The sequence below is a fragment of the Heloderma suspectum genome, chromosome 4, assembly GCF_057233095.1.
Source record: "Heloderma suspectum isolate Gila_16-S chromosome 4, 16-S_ref, whole genome shotgun sequence".
NCBI lineage: Eukaryota > Metazoa > Chordata > Lepidosauria > Squamata > Helodermatidae > Heloderma > Heloderma suspectum.
In genome coordinates, this window is record NC_139461.1 from 172,065,070 (window position 1) to 172,086,149 (window position 21,080).

The 21,080-nt window shown below is 43.8% G+C and overlaps 1 protein-coding gene across 1 annotated transcript in view; it reads left to right on the forward strand.

The window, feature by feature from the left end:
• The window catches only part of XPR1 (xenotropic and polytropic retrovirus receptor 1), a 160,335-nt gene that overhangs the window by 129,135 nt on the left and 10,120 nt on the right, over positions 1-21,080 (forward strand). The window contains exons 12-14 of the mRNA XM_084851285.1: positions 17,900-18,066; positions 19,747-19,886; positions 20,688-20,909. Of these exons, the coding sequence (XP_084707411.1) occupies positions 17,900-18,066; positions 19,747-19,886; positions 20,688-20,909 (529 nt within the window). The remainder of the gene's footprint in view (positions 1-17,899; positions 18,067-19,746; positions 19,887-20,687; positions 20,910-21,080) is intronic.

Here is a 21,080-nt window from a genome sequence, read left to right on the forward strand (position 1 = left end):
ATTACTAAATACAAATAAAGGCCACATTCTTCATGTAAGAAGCCCAACCAGTTCTATGTGCTAGCCAAGTCACCTTTATACATTGCTTTGAGAATGTGGTGGAAGAGTCCTCATCTCTTTTAACTAGCTGAGAATGTGGTGGGAGAGTCCTCATCTCTTTTAACTAGCTGAAAGAACTGCTGTGCAAGAACAGCCAAAACAATATCACTTTATATTATATCCTCTGCAAAGGACAAATAGGACCTTGTATGCTTGATAGAAACTTCATCTTCATCATCCTCTAAGGCTGATCTCTAAGGCTTTAAGCCAGGAGTGCACCTCCTTTTTGGCCCTGAGAGCTGCATATGAAGCTGGTTGGGCACTGGAGTCTGCACATGCATGCATACATATATGCGCACACGCACACACACACCCTCCCTCCCTCCCTCCCCCGCAATCCTGAGGCAGTTACCTCGCTGATAGCAGTGGCAGAAAAAGAGTGATGTTTATCAGGATTGCTGGGGAAGGGAATGGTGAGAAGGCTAGCCCCACTGGGGTGCAAATGTTAAGGCCACATGTAGGGACGTACAAATTGTGTACCTTCGGTGCCGCTTCACTTTCGCAGTTTGCGGCCAGTGCTCTGTTCCGTCGTTCACAAGCCCCCATAATTCTCCTCTTTTTTTCTGCTCCGAAACTTATGGAAGTTTCGTAATTCCGGTGCCCGGCTGTTTCTGTGAGTCTGCATAACGTCTGTAAGAATCGCAATTTTTCGTAAATATTTACTTTTTTTTTTTTTAATTGAAATCCTCCATCTCTGTTTACTTTCAGCCAAAACACTTCCTCTTCCTAGGGGCTTCCCAAAAGAAGGTTGTCTTAGGTGTGCCTGAGCAATAAACTATTTGTTTAAAGCAACGCTGTTTTAAAGAAAGAAAAAACCTTTAAAAATGACCATGCTGGTCCCGGAGCGTTGCCACCAAGCACACCTCTGAAAGCAGCGGTCTCAAAACAAGGGCCTACCCTTATGATCTTAAGACCTGGGCAGAGTCAGGTCTCATTAGCCAAAGCATACATATGGGAGTCAGAAGAACAAAACAGAGCAGACCCTGCCTGGGCAGGCAAAGCATGCTTTAGAGTGACACGATGAGCTTCAGTACCAGTAACTTTATCCCTAAAGAGTGACTTGAAAAAAGTAGTTTTGATCTATTAATACAGATAAAAATACAATAAGCAGAATGAAAACAACTCTGTGGGGGCCAGGAAGAATGAGCTTTTTATTTAAACAGAGAATCTTTGCACCTGTGTTAATGCTAGCTAGGAGTTTGAGAAGTGGAAGAAGATGTTGAACTAGGTTGCAAGGCTCAGTTCTTATTCATGGACTCATGGGGTGGGGGCAGAACATAGCAGGAAAAGTTATGACTCACAACTGTTTCTCTTGGGGAATATTTTTCATGAAATACTGAAGTCAGCAGCAGTTGTTTGGCCATAGTGTTCCTGGCTTATTTTCCACTTGATTTTGCAGCTTGCAGAAAAGGCTTCCTAGTCTCTTTCTTTGTGGTAGCCTGGGGGGGGGGGGAATAAATAAAAGCCGGGGGGGGGGGAAATGTCTTCACCTGGCACTGAAGACTGCAATGTAAGTGCTGGGCAAGCCTCTCTGGGGAGGGCATTCCACAACCATGGCGCCACCACTGAAAAGGCCCTCTCCTTAGTAGCCACCGCCTCACTCATTCAGCAAGGGGCACCTGGAGAAGAGCCTCTGAGGATGATCTTAGGGTCCAGACAGGAATATATGGAAGAAGATGATCCTTCAGGTAACTGGGCCACAAGTCGTTCAGGGCTTTTAGGTCAATACTAGCACTTTGAATTGGGCACAGAAATGGACTGGCAGTCAGTGTAGATCATAAAACACTGGCATAATATGAAATTGGCCAGTCCTGTTAACAGTCTTTCTGCCCATTTTGGACCAGCTGATTTTTCCTGACTGTTTCCAAATGCAACCCCATGTATAGCACATTGCAATAATCCAAACATGAGGTTACCAGAGCATAGATAAATGTAACCAGGCTATCTATGTCCACAGAGGGTCGTAGTTGGTATATCAGCCTAAGCTGATTAAAGGTGCTCCATGCTACTAAAGCCACCTATGCCTCCAAGTGAATCATGTGCTAACGGTACCTCTCTCTTATCTGGATTGAGTCTCAGTTCAATGGCCTTCATCCAATAGTGCCAGTAAAGGTTGGGAAGTCTGGTTTAGATGCTGCTGCACTGTATTATCTAGTATACCTATCTACTTTGAACATTTAAACTTTAAATATTCTGGCTGATGGGAGTTAAATCCAAAATCACAACAAATCAAAGGACTGCAGCCATAGAAGAACAGAGCACACAATTTGTTAGATTTTGCTGCATAAATTTAGAAGAGTATATTTTTAAAATTTGACATATTCATAAGCAGAAAGTTCCACAACAGCAACAACAACAACCCTGTATGGCATCCAGCATGGACGCATATTATACAATGCATTTGGAGGACATGAGAGTAACAACCCATTAATGTGATCATAGCATAGATACATGCACCGCCATTTGAAGGTACTGCTTACCTGTGACAGTAAGGCAACCAAAATTGAAGAGATTCAAATGATTATTACAACAATCAAAGGATAATGTGGTTGTGTGAACTCGGGTCTTCAAAACCAAACATTTCACATTAGAATCTTCTGAATATCATAGGCTTATTGATGTGATTATTTTGGGTATTTCATTATGACAGCCGCCTGATGCATTGAGGGGCAACAGTTTCTGCCTCCTTTCAATAATGGTTGTATAACTCAGTCCTTAAGACACTAAATTTTAATAGCTGTATTTCCCAGCAAAGTCTGACGAATGCTGTTGGGTCTATCAGTAAGAGCCTGTGGAGACCAGAGAGCACTGACGAACAAGATGTGAGGAGAGAGGCTGATGTGCTAAGCTTTCCCTTCTTAGGAATTCAAGAGGGGGATGGTCTAATCCTTATTGAATATACTGAAAAAACTAAAACCACTTACTGGAGATACTAAATTATTTTTGAAGAGCTAGAACTGCTGGATGTACATATACAAATAATTTCTCTTAAAATAATAGTTTAGGGCACAATCCTGTGACTGCTACACAGTGGCTAGACGGCCATAGGATTTTTCCGTTTTCGGGAACCAACCTTGGAGCCTGTGCTCCGAGGTTAGTTCCCAGAAAACTGCCTCCCTGCCACCTCATAAGAGACGCAGCTTGTCCCTGGTTGCACACTCAGCGGGGAGTAGGGGAAAAGGGGGTATTCCTGGTGCAGGGAGGAGCAGGGATGGCAGAAGTGTTGTTATGAAGCTTCCTGTGTGTCATCCAACCTCCCCCCCGCTCTGCCCCCCCCGCTCTGCCCCCCCCCGGATAGACAGCTGGAATCGGCTGTCTAGCCACCATTCCAGCGTGGCAGGACTGCAGAGGAGAAGATCCCCCCATGCTCCACTTCCCCTGCATAGGGTAGGCAGTTGCCTCTGAGTTCAGAGGCGGCTGCCTATCCCCAAAGGATTGCTTCCTTAGAAACTGAAAGTTAGATTTCCTTTTCTTCAGGACTTGGTATGTTAGATTAAATTTGTAAACACTGGGTAACGGTTACACTTTCCTAGAAGAGTGCCCATTCATCAAAACATTGTGGGGGTGGGGTGGCAGCTTATAGTTGTTGAGAATTAATCCTCCTCGTGAACAAAGGCTTGTCTGGGAAATCCATTTTTCCCCTTCCCCGACCTTTTCATTGATCCTTGAGTATACCTTACAAGGAGATCAAATGCACATGTACAATTCACATTCTGTCATGGATAGAATACGATGTGTGTATGTGGCGGTGGGGGGAGGGGCAATGAGATGGGTAATGTGTACTGATTTTTTGACATTTATTTATTTTATTATTGCATTTATATCCCGCCTTTTTTCCTCTTGCAAGGAACCAAAGGCGGCTTACATTCTCCTCCTCCTCTCCGTTGTATCCTCACAACAACAAGCCTGTGAGGTAGGTTGGGCTGAGAGTCTGTGACTGGCCCAAAGTCACCCAGTGAGCTTCCATGGCCGGGTGGGGACTAGAACCCGGATCTCCCGGCTCCCGGTCCGTCACTCTCACCGCTACACTACACTGGCTCTCTTGTTCAGCGTACTGATACCCTAGTGTTTATTGCATAAAACCAAACAATGAGTTGATTTAAAAATCAATTGTGTTGAATACAGCTCTGAAATTGACTGGAGGAATAATTTGTGCAGATTTGTTATGAGAGCTGGTGTGGCATAATGACTGAGCTGTGAATCAGGAAGTCCCAAGTTTGATTCTTGCCTCTGCCCTGAACTCACTAGATGGCCTCAGACAACCTGCACTCCCTCCGCTTCAGTTCTCCCATTTGCAATGGAGGGGATAATACTGACTTATCTTACATGATTGTTGAAAGGATTACAGCTAGATAATGCATGTGAATGGGAGTACCAGACCACCTTACCTGTCTCCTGAGAAACCTGTAGGAGGGTCAAGAAGCAACAGTAAGAACCAGACATGGAACAACCGAGTGGTTCAAAATTGGGAAAGGAGTACAAGGCTGCATATTGTCGCCCTGCTTATTTAACTTATATGCAGAGTACATCATGAGAAACGCCAGGTTGGATGAATCACAGGTCGGAATTAAGATTGCTGGGAGAATTATCAACAACCTCCGATATGCAGACGGTACCACCCTAATGGCAGAAAGTGAAGAGGATCTAAAGAGCCTCTTGTTAAGGGTGAAAGAGGAGAGTGCAAAAGCTGGTTTGAAACTCAACATTAAAAAAACGAAGATCATGGCATCTGGCCCCATCACTTCCTGGCATATAGAAGGGGAAGAAATGGAAGCAGTGACAGATTTTACTTTCTTGGGCTCCAAGATCACCGCAGATGGTGACTGTAGCCATGAAATTAAAAGACGCTTGCTCCTTGGGAGGAAAGCTATGGCAAACCTAGACAGCATAGTAAGAAGCAGAGACATCACCTTGCCGACAAAGGTCCGTCTAATCAAAGCTATGGTTTTCCCAGTAGTAATGTATGGCTGTGAGAGCTGGACTATAAGGAAGGCTGAGCGCCGAAGAATCGATGCTTTCGAACTGTGGTGCTGGAGAAGACTGTTACGAGTCCTTTGGACTGCAAGGAGGTCAAATCAGTCCATCCTAAAAGAAATCAACCCTGAGTGCTCATTGGAAGGACAGATATTGAAGCTGAAGCTCAAATACTTTGGCCACCTAATGTGAAGAGAAAACTCCCTGGAAAAGACCCTGATGCTGGGAAAGACTGAAGGCAAAAGGAGAAGGGGACGGCAGAGGATGAGATGGCTAGATAGCATCACCGATGCAATGAATATGAACTTGAGCACACTCCGGGAGAGAACGCAGGACAGGAAGGCCTGGCATGCTATGGTCCATGGGGTCACGAAGAGTCGGACACGACTGAACGACTGAACAACAACAACAATGCATGTGAATCATTATGCAGATATTAAGGATGATGATGTTGTAAATGGATGAAAAGTTGCAAAGGCTTAAAGTTCTATTGGCAGAAAGGTCCTGAGCATTTTATCATCAACCTCACTTCTAGATTTAAAATGTCATTGTGATGTTGAGGTGTGTATACCTTACTGAGTAGATATAATAATGAACATAATGCTAACCCGTGGTTTGTTACCCTACCCAGGGTTTATCTGGCAGGTGATCAGACAAACCGTGGTTTGTTTTCAGTCCCTGGGTTGTTTGTTTCCTCCTCCTTCACCGACTCCCTCCTTGTATCCCAAATGCCGTTGCGGTGCTGTAGTACTGGCATGTAGAGCGGCCTTGGGATACTATAGAGTTGTGGGTGTTTGAGTGCAAAGCACCAAAAACTTAGGGAGAACATAGACATGGAGTGAGGAGAAGTGGCAAAGAGAACAAGCCAGTTAGAATCAACAATTACATAAAAAGCAAAAAGGTTGAAATCAGAAAAAAAGTTCCAAAACCTGCGTCATGTTGAAATCTATTACAACATTTTGTTTCCGAGGCTGGTCTCAACATCTAGCAGATATCCCTGCTCTCATCCTCGCTCAGAGGAAGTACACTGAAATCTCTAACATTCATGCCCAGGCTCCAAAAGCTTTGCAAGGCAAACACATGATCACTTTAGGTGCACGTTCCCTCCACTACTGCTCTTGCTTAGAGCTTTGGGAGAAGGTGTGAATGGCTGTTGCTCGAGCTTCTTTGGGGAAGGGACAGTCCTGACTGAAAGCACAGGTCTGTAGCTGTCAAGGGCTCCCCCTGCCCCCCAGGCCCACTTTAAGAGGAGTTTTCTCAGAGTCTTAGACAAAGGCACGAGAGGTTGTGTGGGGGACACAGTGCAACATTTTGTTGCAGGTCCTGCCTGTAAATTGATAATGCTGAATTTCTACGTTCTATAAGAGAAAAGATGTTACATCTTATCCTGAGAGTAAGATGTTGCATTATCTCTGTCACATTCACTACCTTGCGTTAAAAGGATGCAGATATTAGCGAGGAGCATATCTATGGGATCTATGAAAAGCATTCAGAATTTGTACAAAATAAGGTCTCCTTTAACTTTCTTCTCTCTCCTCAATCAAGGCCTCAGGGCCATTACAGTATACCGGTCTAATTTTTTCCTTGCAGCAACTCTTAGGGGTTAGAAAAAAGGTGCTTCCAGATAGCCAGCTCCTAGCGCAACCAATCCAAAGACAATGCAGAGCTATTCTATCTTTCCCACCTTAGTGGATTTTCTTTGGGAAGACAGAAGTGGTGGAAAAATAAGGGAGAGTTATGAATGGAAGACGACATCTCATCCCCTGTAAAATTCTGTGTATGAGGCAGGGTGGTTGCACAATAGAAGCCTCATCTGGAAGCACCCAGAGAGTGGCTTTCCCAGGAACCAGGGAATTGTTCTGGTAGGATTTAGAACATTAAAGAACCGGCAACTCTGAATTTTTTAAAGCCAATTTCCATTCTTTATGATAAGAAAAAAAAATTGTTAGCAATTCTGCTAACAGCTTAAACAGATGACACGAGGCATAATGCTTTCTTACTGCCTAGTTTACTCCATTCTGTATTTTTCCTAATGAGTCCTAATTCCTTCTCCCCAATCCCTATCCTAGTTTGAATAAAATGATTAAAAATAAATCCAGTTTTCCTAAAAAATATGCAAACAAGAGATACAAATGAATTCTGGTTATATTATGCAGTTTTGTTTGGTGTGCATATTTCATTCTGGGGGAAAATATGTGTCGGTCTCCAGTTGCGGGAATTAGGGTTAAGTTTTAGCACAGAATCCCAGCCTCTTTGGATAGTCACCCATAGAATCTTTAATATACAATTAAGACTACAAAAATGCTTGTTCTGGATTGTAATAGCTCTGGGTCTCCTCAACAGGGCTAGACTTAATATTTAGACGAAGAGGTTGTGGGAGGAAAACCCCTTTTCCATTCAGGGTCCTTTCTGTGTGATTTCTGTGCCCTGTATAAGGTGTACATATACATGCTAAAGGGCTTGGTCCCTTTGCAGTTCTCTATATCAGCGGTCCCCAACCTTTTTGGGACCAGGGACCGGTCTCGTGGAAAACAATTTTTCCATGGACCGGGAGGGGGATGGGATGGGGCCGCAGTAGGGGTATGGGAACCCCCCTTACCTTGGGTCCATGGGGGGGGAGACGATCTGTCCCTCCCCCCCCCCCGGAATCCTGGCCGGCTCTGCTCCGCGGTTAGTCCACAGAGCTGCCAGCCGGCTCCGGCCACTGGCGGACTTCCAGCTTCTGGGATGCAAATGGCGTCCGTGTTCTTCAAGTAATTGGCTACATAAAGATTTATGTAACTATTACTTGAAGAACAGCCGACCAGCAGCTCCATGGACTCGCCACAGAGCGGAGCCAGCCAAGGCCAGCGAGGATTCCGGGGGGGGGGGTGGATTGCCTCCCCCCCATTGACCCAAGGTAAGGGGGGTTCCCACACCCCTACTGCGGCCCAGTTCCTAACGGGCCACGGACTGGTACCGGTCCGCAGCCCGGGGGTTGGGGACCCCTGCTCTATATAGTGTCTTTGATCACAAGACAAACAGCCATGATCCTGATTGTGGCCGATTTCAGAAATACTGTTGGTCTGCATACTGTCTAGGGATACCGGATAAATCCTTCACGGACCCCAATGAGGCCGGATTCTATTGAATCCAGCCCCCCGAAATCCGTGGAGGATCGGTTCTCTTTCCTCCGCTTCCCCACAAAGTCCTCGCCGGCTGGATCCTGCCTGCTGCCAGCTCTGAAGCCCCAGCGATATGGCCACCTTTGCCATATTGCTGGCTGGACTGACGGACTGTGGACACAAATGGCGTCCACTACACCATTTGCGTCCCTGCTCTTTGACGTGAATGGCGTATTTGCGTCCCTGTTCCTTCACGCGATAGGCTATGAAAATCTTTACGTAGCCTATCATGTCAAAGAGCAGGGACGCAAATGGTGTCCACTACGCTGGATGCCATTTACGTCCGCAGAACCTCAGTCCAGTCAGCGATACGGCAATGGCAGCTGTATCACTGGGGCTTCGGAACCAGCCAGCAGCTCTACGGAATCGCCTCGGAGCGGAGCCAGCTGGCAAGGATTCCGGGGGGAGGGAGGGATCGCCACTGCCCCCCCCCCTCCGGAACGGCAGGTAAGTAATTTGTACATCCCTAATACTGTCAGAAGTAGAATGGTCCTGGTCTGAATATACTGCTCTACTGCTGAAGCCAAGCAGGACTAATAACTCCCTAAATGGTGAACCATCAGTATGTTGCTTTGAGCGCTTTGAAGGCAGAGTGAGTGCAAGTGTATCAAGGATTCAGTGGGCTGGCATTCTGTATTATGGCCTGAAATTAGCAGGATGTAGTAAGGGCTGCTTCTGTACTTCTAAAAGGGGAGGTGGAAGTGAGTGTAACAACAGTTCAATGTAGGGCTCCCAGGTTCTTTAACTATCTGTTGCTCTTAAGCTTCTCATCTGAGAAACTGATCGCCTAACTGAAAACTGAATTGGATGTAGCTTAGGATTCTTTGATACATGCAAAGCATCCGAGTTGCAAGTGGCAGAATTAACATTATGTCAGAAGGCTCGTATCTTACTGTAGTACTCAACCTGAAGATTAAGGCAGCTTTTTGATAACCCCTGCAGATTTCGTTGCCCTGTTATCATGGCTTTAACAATCAGCAGAAACCGCAGCTACCTGCAGTGGCTGACACTCCCAGAGTGCTTATCATGGCCATTGTGCGCTGCGTCAGTTTTTCAATAACACATGGCACTGATTTTTTCCCTCAAGCTGCATTGAATATATTGTTTGCCTTCTCTAGGATAAATCAAGAGTAAACAAAGAACGTTTGTCAGCAGCAAATTCAACATTGACAGTGTGTGCTGTGGAAATGTTTCTTTTTTGTGTAGTGGGTATTTACATAAAGCATATAACAAGAGAATTTGAAGAGGTATATATACCCTGATAATCATATATTTTCTCTAGATGGAGCTGTTGGATTTGAAGGTATTGACCTGTCTAGCTTTTCTGGTTTAAAAAAAAAAAGGGATAGCCAAGTTATCAGCTATACCTTGGCTCTTAGATTTGAGAGGGGCTTCAGATATGCATCCTTTTGGCAACCAATCTTTCTGGTTGCCTGTTGATAGCATGCTTTGCTAACTTTACAACTCAGACTACTAAAACACATTGTTATGCAATTGTTTGGTAGGGATAATGGTGAAGCTTTCACTGCAACTATGACTTTCTCCCAAATCCTTTGTACAAGAATTGTTATTGTGCAGCAGCTGCATATACATCTGTACAAAGTATATTTGAACCATCATTTTAAATCTGCACTCTGTATGCCAAACTGCACACACATTTATCAGCCATCATGATTGTTATATCACCTCTGAAAATTCCCCCACCCTACCCCACCAACACTAAGAAAAAGTGTTAAGAGAATTTAACTTATCAAAATTCTGCTTTCTATTTGTCTTCGTTTGCCATGTTATTTTATAGGCAGATTATCAGTTTCTAATTGTTATTTTCCAGAATGTCTCAAGCTGCCCTAAAAATAAACTGCAAATATACATATTTTGCATTAATATGCTTCATTGAAATACTGTATTCTAAGCATATTTTTCAAGTATGTGATACTTTTGGGGGAGTGGTAGGAGAAAAAAATACAGATAACTGAGGGACTGTAAGGATTTCGGTATACAGAGGACATGACTGGCAATGATTAAGAAGGGTTAGGTAGCTATGAAGTGTGCATGTTCCCTATTACTGACATAAAAGTGTAGTCTTTGGCAACCTGTGCTTGTGTATTATCTGTCTGTGTGACACCTACATGTAAATGCTGGGCAGGTTCGCACAATCGTGGAGGTAAAAGAAGCCATTGTGGCTAGTCCCCCCGTGCGTGTCACATGCATGCTGGTTGTTTACATAATTACCTGTGCTGCAGCGCATGTTGGCATATTGTCCGAACCTGGCATGCAGCACGGTGGGGGTGGCTTCGTGCCCACCCTTCAACCCCTACTGCATGTCATGGGTTATAGGGTGGGTATAAAGCCACCCCCACCACGCACTGGGTTCAGACTACCCTCCAACCCACGCAGCAGCTGGGTAATTATGAAAACAATTGGTGTGTGTGTGGCAGGAGCAGGGGGAGAAGCCATGATGGCTTCTTTTCCTCCCGTGATTGTGCGAACCCAGTCACTATCAGAAGAGAAACAGTCACCTGAAGTATGCCATGAGCGTTGTTTGAGGCACATTCATTTTTTAAACACAGTTCTTTGAAATCTATGTCAGATACAAGCCCAGTCTTCTTCCTATGTTGTGTAGATATCAGAAAAAACAAGTGCTCAAAATGTATTTGTCATGGTTTACAATAAATAGAATGAATAAATGTTAATAGAAGCCAAAAAAAAACCTGTTATCCATACTAGAAAATAAAATGGATACATATAGATTCCTTAATTAGCCTTCTAAAGTTTGCCTACCACTTGTGTGCTGGACTCTTGCCCTTCCTGTCTTATAAAAGCAACTAGGGGAGGACTGGCTGAGTGGATAAGGGTAGTGGTGAACATTTCTTTATGGCAAGATGTGATTCCATCTTGCCTAAAGGAGGCGGTGATAAGACTTTTGTTAAAAACAAACAAAACCCTTCCTGAATATTCCATTCTTGGGCAAAGTGCTGGAGCAAGTTGTGGCTTCTCAGCTCCAGGGATTTCTGGATGAGATGGATTTCAGTGTCGCTTCAGGCTTGGTTATGGAATAGAGACTGTTTTGGTCACCTTGGTGGACGATCTATGCTGAGAACTGGTCAGGGGGAGTGTGTCCCTGTTAGTTCTGCTGGACCTTTTAGTGGTTTTCAATACCATCAACCATGGTACCCTACCGAGGCGTCTGTCTTGAGATGGGACTGGGAGGCGCTGTTACATGGTGGCTCCAGTCCTTCTTGGAGGGGTGATCTCAGAAGGTGGTGCTGGGGATTCCTGTTTCACACCATGGCTGTTGGCCTGTGGTGTCCCTCAGGGTTCTATCTTATCCTGCATAATATTTAACGTATACATGAAACCACTGGGAGGGATTGTCTGGACTTTGGGGTTTCAGTGCCACCAGGATGCTGATGACACCCAACTCTGTGGGCAGGTTCGCATGATCACAGAGGGAAAATAAGCCGCAGTGGCTTATTTTTCCTCCCGGGGCATGCTGTTCACAAGCCGCCTAATTAGCATAATTACTCTCCACAGAAGTGCTTTTGGTCAGTTGAAAAGCAGATCAGGGAATAGGGATTTAATCTATGCCGGATGGGGTTACACTCCCCCTGAAGACTCAGGCTTGCAGTTTGGGTGTACTCTTGGACTCAGCCCTGAACCTGGATGCCCAGTTCTTGGCAGTGGCCAGGAATGCGTTTGCACAGCTGAGGCTAGTGCACCAGCTGTGCCTGTTCCTAAAGATGTCTGATCTGGCCATGGTCATGAATGCCTTAGTTACATCCCGTTAGGACTACTGTTAATGCACTCTACACGGGCCGCCTTCGAAAACTGTAAAGAAACTTCAGCTGGTCCAGAATGCTGCAGCCAAACTGTTGACTGGGGCCAGTTACAGGGAGCATGTGACTCCCTTGTTACAGAAGCTTCACTGGCTACCTACCAGTCTGATTCTGAGCAGAATTCAAAGGTTATGAGCTATAAAGCCCAATACAGCTTGGGACCAGGCTACCTGAAAGGCCACCTTCTGCCATACAATCCTGCCCAGTTCTTAAGATCTTCTGGAGAGGCCCTTCGTTTGAGACTGCCACCTTTGACAGTCTCGAAAGCCGTGTTTGGTGGTGAGACCCGAGAGAGGGCCTTTTCAGTGACCGTTCCCAGGCTGTGGAACTCCCTCCCAAGGGAGGCTAGGTTTGCTCCCTCTCTGTTATCCTTCTGCCAGCAGGCAAAGACTACTTTATTCCAGAAGGCCTTTGACCTGTAAGTGAGTCTGTTGGGTTGGGTGGTGTTTTTTATTTATCAGTTTTAATTGTGCCTGTAAGCTGCCTTGAGTACCATTTTTGGTAGAAAGACAGGGTACAAATCAAATAAATACATAAAGTTGAATACCAATTATACCCATTATGTTCTTAATTTCCAAGGATTAGCAATGTCTGTTGCAGCAAAAACTGTGTTTTAAGGTGCCACAAGACACTTTGTTGTGTTTACTTAAGTCCTTTAAAGCATGCATATTGATACACTACTCTACAAAAATTAAACATCCAGATCTTAACTAGAATTGTTTTAATACATATTATTATAGAAACAGAACTTCATTATCCTGAATAGCCCCATGGGGTTTGGGGGGGGGCGGGGGGAGTTAAATAGGCAAAAAAGATACAAAGGAATTCTAGCTTGCTTTAATCTAACTGATAATGGGTGGCAGGTGTTAAGCACAACAGCTTTTCCAAAGTCTATCTTACATGCTTCCTGACTGTTTCTACCACTTTAACTTCATTACATGAAACTCCGCCAGCAGAAATTATATATTTTTTCAAACACACATAGACGTTATCATAAGCATACGCAGCATGGATCATTTTTGCAAATGAAGCAGGCACACAGTGCTTGGGAGCTTTGGATGGAATACCAATGTCCTGATTTTTCCAGCCGTCCAAACGGCATTGAAGAGGGCTGCTAGAATTCGCTAGTGGAGATCGAGACATAATTGCTTGCCTAGAGCAACATCTTTCTGCAACATCTCTGGAATACTAATGAGGAGAAACAACAAAGGAGAAAGGTGGCAAACTGATTGCTGGGAAAATTTGGGGAGTGGAGGTGATAGCATTGTGGGCAAACAATTCAAGAGGTGAGACCAAGAGGTGAGGAAAGCAGTACCTTTTTGTCATGTGTTTTTCTTGGGAAGCTTTCAGGTTCCCTACTGGAGTGCAGTCTTAGCATAAATTATTATTTACCCACCTCAATAATTCAACAAGAGGGAACAACCTTAGCCCAACTGCTGTTAAAGAGAAGTATGGCCTAAGGGTTCAGAGGCAGAAAGATCTGCTTTTTCAAATTAATATCTTGTACTGCAATAGCAATCAAGCCAGAAGTTAATGGAGTTCTCTACCTCTTCTCTTTCTCACAGTAACTTGCCCTTTTTAATATCCATTTAAAATGATTTAAACTTACTTTGAGGCTGCCTTTAGGGTATAGTTATTTTTAGTTCTAGTCTCTTTTTCTAATTCTCCTATTTGAGTCTCTTACAGTTCTGAGTCCCTGGTGATGCACTGAAGATGTCCACAATACAATGTGGTAGCACAGGGAATAGTTGTGGCTTTTGGGGAGGTTGAGAGAATACTGTAAATCTGAGATGGATCAATGTTCATAATATGTAAAAGGAAAACCTTCTTGGAGAGAATACAAGGAATCCTCCCGTAGTTCAATAGCTGCGGCTACCCATAATGCATTGATCTGGCAATACATGGTAAATGCCTAGACTATATGCTTAGGCTCTTGAGTATCAGAAGGCGTCAAGTGACCGAATGCCAAGGCATGCAGATCTTCTGTGCATTGTCACTGCAGAGACATCCAATATCAAAATTCACTGTTTGTACCACCTGACATGTGATGACAATTGTGCTTTGTTATGCCACATTGTAGCAACTACTTCCATAGTTGCCTTCCTGCGCTTCTGATTTAGCAGTGAAGTCCTGTACCAGAAAAATGGGAAGATCCTGTGTAAGGACAGCAAAAAAGCAAAAACAATGAAAAAAAGAGTGAGCAAATGAGAAAGATGCCATTTGCACTCCTTCTCAGTGTTATTTCTTTATAGCGAACCTTCTAGATCAATGCAATTTTTGTTGTTGTTTGTTGCCAGTTGTGGAAAATGGAACCTGAAGGTAGAAAACAGATTAAAAACACAATTGGTGTTCTTGTCTTTATTGCACTGTCCCTTATTGTGAACTAATTTTCAGGAAACCCACAGATATTCTGTCTAGCTGCATTTCCATGTGCATAAGCAAACTTTACTAGGTGCTGTTCATGATCATATGCCTTGTTCTCACTCTTCATGCTTGTCTTAGGAACATGAATGCATAATGGATGGATGGGTGCACGCGTACACCCAAGTGTTAATCACATTCATTCAAGCTGTGTAGGGAATATCCCAACATTTGTCTTAGTTCTGTTTCCTACAATATTAATAATCATACTCTTTGTGTAGGCAGAGGTGACCTGGGAAGTGGAATGCTCCCAGTAACACAAATAGGCAGCACTGAATATAGGATGGTAGGCCTCTTCAAAGAGGAGTCCATACTCACTTTAACCTCCCTGCTAATGTCAACAGTTCAAGAGTTAAAGAGCATCAAAGATTTAAGATATTTTTGTGGAACTGAAGCAAACATTCAATTGAATGTGTAGCCTTCAAAATCTGCATCTTAAATGTGACAAGAAGCTAGCTTGAGCACGCATGATACCATGGAAACCTTAGTTATAGCACAGATGTGTTTTACTAATACAACTGGAGTTCTTCTTGGGAGGGGCCATAGCTCCATGGTAGAACACTTGCTTGGCATGCAGAAGATCCCAGGTTCAGTTCCTGGCATCTCCAGATAGGGCAAGGAAAGAATCCTGCCTGAAACCCTGGAGAGCTGCTGCCAGTCAGTGTTGACAATACTGGGCTAACTGGACCATTGATCTGACTCCGTATAAGGCAGCTTCCTATGTTCCTGTGAGTTCTTGTGCAGGCTTTAACTAGATTAATAAGCCTTCTCCTCAGAGGCCATGTTGGTGATGAGAGGTTAAGAAAAGGCATTATCCACCATGAAGAAAACCACATTGGTTACAAAGCATGAAACTATTTCATAGGGGAATTGTGCTTCCCAGAGGTTAAATATTGCACAAGATCCCCAAGCCAAATCAAATGACAGAACAACCAAAGTTTTCTTGGTTCTTTACAGTTCTTCTGTACAGAACCTTTAAATACAATAGAGGTAAAGCAATTTTGTGTGTCACACTCATCCACAGTTCTGTTTTGGACAGAGTTAGATTTGATTTTTGAAAGGCTTTGATTTAGAGTATGTTGAAAAGAGGAAGAATGTTTATGACGTTTTAAAGCTTGACATGCCCTAGTGCAAAGACAGTGGGGCTCTTCACACAACGCAACAGCCCGCTGTGGGTTCTTAAACCCATGGCAAAGCTGTAGCACATGCATTATACCAGAATTGCTAAGTGGAATTATGACATTCTTATCACTTATATTATGTGGACAAAATATTGGTGCTTTTGTTTTGTGTTGCCCTATGTGAAAGCATCAGGTTCCATCTACTGGACAAAATGGGAATGACAGCCTTATTGGTAATTTAATCATTAAGGGCGCAGTCCTAAGTAGATAGGCGACCACCTATCCAAAGCAGGGCAGGAGAGGCACAGGGGGATCATTCCCTCCGTGCCTCTCCTGCCTTGCTCTTTTTTGCTAGGCAGCCGTTTTCGGCTGTCTAGCAGCGGGGGGCGGGCGGCTGGGAGAGGAAGCTGCTGTACGACACATAGGATGTGTCATAGGCGCAGCTCCGCTCTCCCCGCCCTGGAACGCCCCCAGCCCCGCCCCTTTTCATTCGCTCCGTGCTCATCTTCCGAGCGTGGAGGATGGGGCTTCTCCGCGCTGCCTCCGAGGTAGCACGGACGACAGGGGAGGTCAGTTCCCGGAATAGACCATATCCAATGGCCCATTAGACAGTGTCTAGCGGCCATAGGATTGCTCTTTAAAAAAAGTAATTTGCATTTATGCATTGCTTTTTCTAACTGCTCAAAGCATTTCACTCACATACATGATCTTGGCCATTCTGCAAGGTAAGGCCGTATTCTTGATTCCGTAAGTTACCTGCCTATCTGAAGGACTGGTGGATTGATGTAAATAATTTAAATCACCAAGAAGATAAGGCTGATTGATGCTACTTCATTTATTTCCTGAACAATGGTACAAATCTGACCTATAAACCATGCTAATTTATATCCAAATTGAGTATTGTTTACTGTTTCATTCTTGCAGTCAGGCGTTGTATCTCCTTGTTGCACTGTATGCATTTGGCATGCTTTCCTTTTCAAAATATTCCCATATAGCATCACCTTCTATGACTAGCAGCTATGACAGTTTTTATGGTTAACAGTGGGAATATAGGAACCTGCAAACTGGACAATTTTAGTTATTATCTTCTTTCTGTTGTTGCTCCTTTCTGCTTTACTCTGCCAAGGCCCATCCCCACCTTCACAAAAACATTAAAAGTGCAATCCTATGCATGTGTAGACAGAAAAAAGTCCTACAACTGCCAGCATGACCCAGCCAGCATGGCTGGCTAGGGAATGCTGGAAGTTGTAGGGCTTTTTTTCTATCTAAGCTTGCATAGGATTGCACCTTTAATGTTTTTGTGAACATGTGTAGGATTGCACCCTAAATGTCCATGATAGATAGCTCTAAGTAAAGTCTGATAGTTACTGGACAGAAGAGAGTAGTTTATTTTCATGTGACACCAGTGCTTTTTCAGCTGCACTGGCTTCTAGTAAATTTCTCTGCTCAATTCAAAGCATTGGTATTCTATCTAAAATTCTTTCTAGGCCACCTTTAAGGGTGGAACCCCCTGTTGACCATAAAAGCCCTAAATGGCTTGAGGCCAGAGTTTCTAAAGGAATGTCTCCCATATGTACCTGTCCAGAACCTTAGGTCATCTTTCTAGGCCCTCCTCCAGTTGCCCCTGCCGAATGAAGTTAGGTGGTACAAGAGAAAGAGGGCCTTCGCAATTGAGCTGTCCCAATGATGGAATGCCCTCCCCAAGGAGGCTTGCCTGGTGCCCACATTTGTTAATTTTCTCTAGCTCCAGGTGAAGATATTCCCCTTCTTCCAAGCATTTGTGGTCTTTCAGATTTTAGTTTAGACTTGAGAATTTTCAAGTGCTCAGAGTGTTGGAATGGCTGTTTTTATATATTTTTATATTGTTTTATCTCCTGTGCTGATTATTGTTGTTGCTTGTTACTCATGATGTACTGTGTTTTTATTCTTTTAATGTTGTGTAATCCCCCCCCCCCGAATTTTGTTATTGGGCAGATTAATTTTTTTAAAAGATTAAAAATATTAAATAAAATGTTTCTATTATGATGTAAAGGTGACTTCCTTTAGACAAATTACACTTGCATAAAATTTCATGTCTTTTCTGACACTGCTTATTCAGATGTGAATAAGCACTGTTTGTTTTTGTAGCCATGGATCTTGAGATAGATATTTTAAATTTCATATCAGTGTTACTTAAATATTGAGTATGATTATGTGCTGCTCAATGAAAATACTGTCAACATAGCAGCCATCCGAATAAAGTCTACTTGGTGTTTTATAACATTGCTGTTCTTCTTTCTTCTAGCTCAAGATCACAATGACTACCCAGTGTTCTTCTACCTGTGGATTGTTTTCTATTTCATCAGCTCCTGCTACACCCTTATCTGGGACTTGAAGATGGACTGGGGTCTCTTTGACAAGAATGCTGGTGAAAATACTTTCCTGCGGGAAGAGATTGTCTACCCACAAAAAGTGTGTATATGCACATTGCGGGGAGGGGGGGGGTGAGGATGTTTCCTGGGATCTGTTTAAGAAAACAGAAGGAGGTGAGCATCCGAAGTAGATCACAAAGAAGAGAAACAGGTTCTCAGGATGCAAAAATAAATTTATTGTAGGAAGCCCAACACATTCGGCCTTTTTTCCCTTATTTTTAGGCCTTCAGGGGCTAAAGAAAAAAGTCTGCAGAAATTTTTCAGCAAAAGATTGACACAAGAGACTATCTACTGGTGAGCCATAGCCACCAGTAGATTGACAAGGGAGACAATCTTTTGCTGAAAATTTTTTGTGGACTTTTTTCTTTACCCCCTAAGAAAGGCCTAAAAATAAGGAAAAAAAGCCGAACCGTGTTGGGCTTCCTACAGTAATTTTATTTTTGCATCCTGAGGACCCATATCTCTTCTCTGGGATCTGTTTAAGCCAGGAATAGGTGACCTGGTGTCCTCTAGATGTTTTGGACAACAACTCCAATCACTGACCATTAGCCATGCTGTCCAGGGCTGATGGTAGTTGTAGTCCAAAACACCTGGAAGGCATGAGATCACCTACCCAGTTTAAGCCAATGAGTTCCATTCATATTGAACACTGAAGGTGTGCTTTTAAAAAGAGAGAATTAGATAAGCTAAAATAAAGTAACTTCCCCCTTAAAAATACATGTTGCAAATTGAGGGTCAATAATAAGTAGATGTACACATTAAGGAGTGGGACAGAGAGAGGAGGTAGATGTGTTCCTATTCTCCTCCCCCACCTCAACACTTAGATAATATGGGAATCTCTGCTCTCCTCCTGCTCTCCTCTTCCCCCTCACTTGCCTCTGGGTGGTGTGAAGCAACAGCTAGCAGCAGGTGATGCCTGGGGATTTCCAACCCCAAGGCAAGCAGATTGGGTCTTGGTTGGCCTGATGGGAGGCTGTGTGGCATCTTGTAAGCTGTTATCTTCTGAAAGGCAAAGGGGCATATAAGAAAAGCAGAAGCCCTCGTGTGGCGGAGGCAAGACTTTCAAGATATTGGGGCTCTAGCATCCAGCTCATCTGCTTCAGTGAAAGTATGCTGTATTTCTTTCAAACAACTTATTGTCCAACACAAGAATGCACAATATAAACTGAAATCTTAGTCACTGTCATCTCTTGTTAATAGGATCATTTATTTCTTACAAATACATCCGTTTGTATGGTGCAAGTGTGGTACACTGTGTTTTACGAACTCCTGGCTCCATGGTCAGAAGGCATTTGGAAAGCAACCAATATCCAAGCAAGAAGCATGCCAGCTCACTGCCAAGCCATGAAGCTGTCACTGCCATTTTTAGTTGGTGTAATATTGGTCCTTCAACCAATCAGCTATCAGAGCTGTATCTCACTTCCTGAGATACAACATTTATGTCAGATAGGGAAGCGAGATCTGTTTTACCTGCAGAGACTATATACCTCTTCTACTCCATACCATCATTCCCCAACCTGGTGCCCTCTATTGGACTACAGTTCTCCTCGTCCCCAGCCAGCATGGCCATTGGTCATGCTGGTTGGGAACTATGGCAGTTGTAGTCCAAAACATCCAGAGGGCACCAGGTTGGGGAAGGGTGCTCTATACTTTTAATTGGAGGTTGATCTGGTAGGTATCCTTGCTGTGTGTTAAAACTGCCTGTTCTGTGTTTCTTCAGGCCTATTACTATTGTGCCATTGTAGAGGATGTGATTCTGCGATTTGCATGGACCATCCAGATCTCTCTCACTACCATGGAAATTCACCAGTATGCCGGGGACATAATCGCTACTGTGTTTGCACCACTTGAGGTTTTCCGGTAAGATGCATCAGCTAAATTAATAGTTAACAGGCTTTGTAGGCCTTGTTTGCAAATAATCATAAGTGACGTGTTACTCCATATAGAGAAAACCACTTTGACCATCTTGTGTGTCCTCATTGCAGACCCTGAATCAGCACTCACTCTCCGCTGAATACCCCAGGCAACCCTAAAATTATAAATGCTGTTTCATCTAGCCCTTATGGTTTTGCAGAAATATATATTTTAAAATGCAAATAGTAATTGGAAATCGAAGGAGATCTTGGGTAGGGTCTCCAACATTCATCTGTAACTCCTGATTCCTCTCTCTCTGGTTGCTGACCATGCCTATACAACTGTTCTTCCAATCTATGCTCCTTTCTTTCTTGCTCATCTTTGCAGAATGTGCCAGAACATTCAGAAAGTTAGTAAAGAGAATTGCAGTACTGCAGTCAACAGAAATTATGGAAGTTAGGTATATCTATGGAAGCTTAGTCTGCATAATTTACTACAGTTTCAGAACTTGGGCTTGTGTATTGTAAACTATACCCAGCCTAGTTCAGTAATGCTTTTGCCACTCTGGCTCCCGCCTACCCCTATCCCACATCTGACATGCTTAAATTATGTAGGAAAAAAGAGGCTGTCAAATAATTATGTTGATAAGTTAGCTGGGAAATTGGTGCGGAAGGATCTCCAGTACTGGTGGCTTTTCTCTTTGCTACCACCCTTTTCAGAGAAGGGGAAATTTTATTCCACAAATGGCTTTCTTATTTCAACTTGCTTTGCTGTTTTTTAAGTTTATTATCGTCCTCCACTTTTCAGGCGGTTTGTGTGGAATTTCTTCAGACTGGAGAATGAGCACCTGAACAACTGTGGTGAGTTCCGAGCTGTCCGGGACATCTCGGTGGCACCGCTGAATGCAGATGATCAGACTCTGCTTGAACAGATGATGGACCAGGAAGATGGTGTCCGAAACCGCCAGAAAAACCGGGCCTGGAAGCGTAGCCAGAGTGTATCTTTGCATAGACCGCGCCTTGCTTCACAGTATGTATTTGTTGCTCTGTAGCAGAAATTTCTGTTTTGAAAAGAGTTCCATCTTGATGAACAAACCTAATATTGGGATGTATCCAATCGTGTCCTTCTGCCAGCAGCAGATGAGATTTCCCCTGCCCACTGCAACCTCCTGCACATGCCCCAGATCTGCTCTAGAGGGTT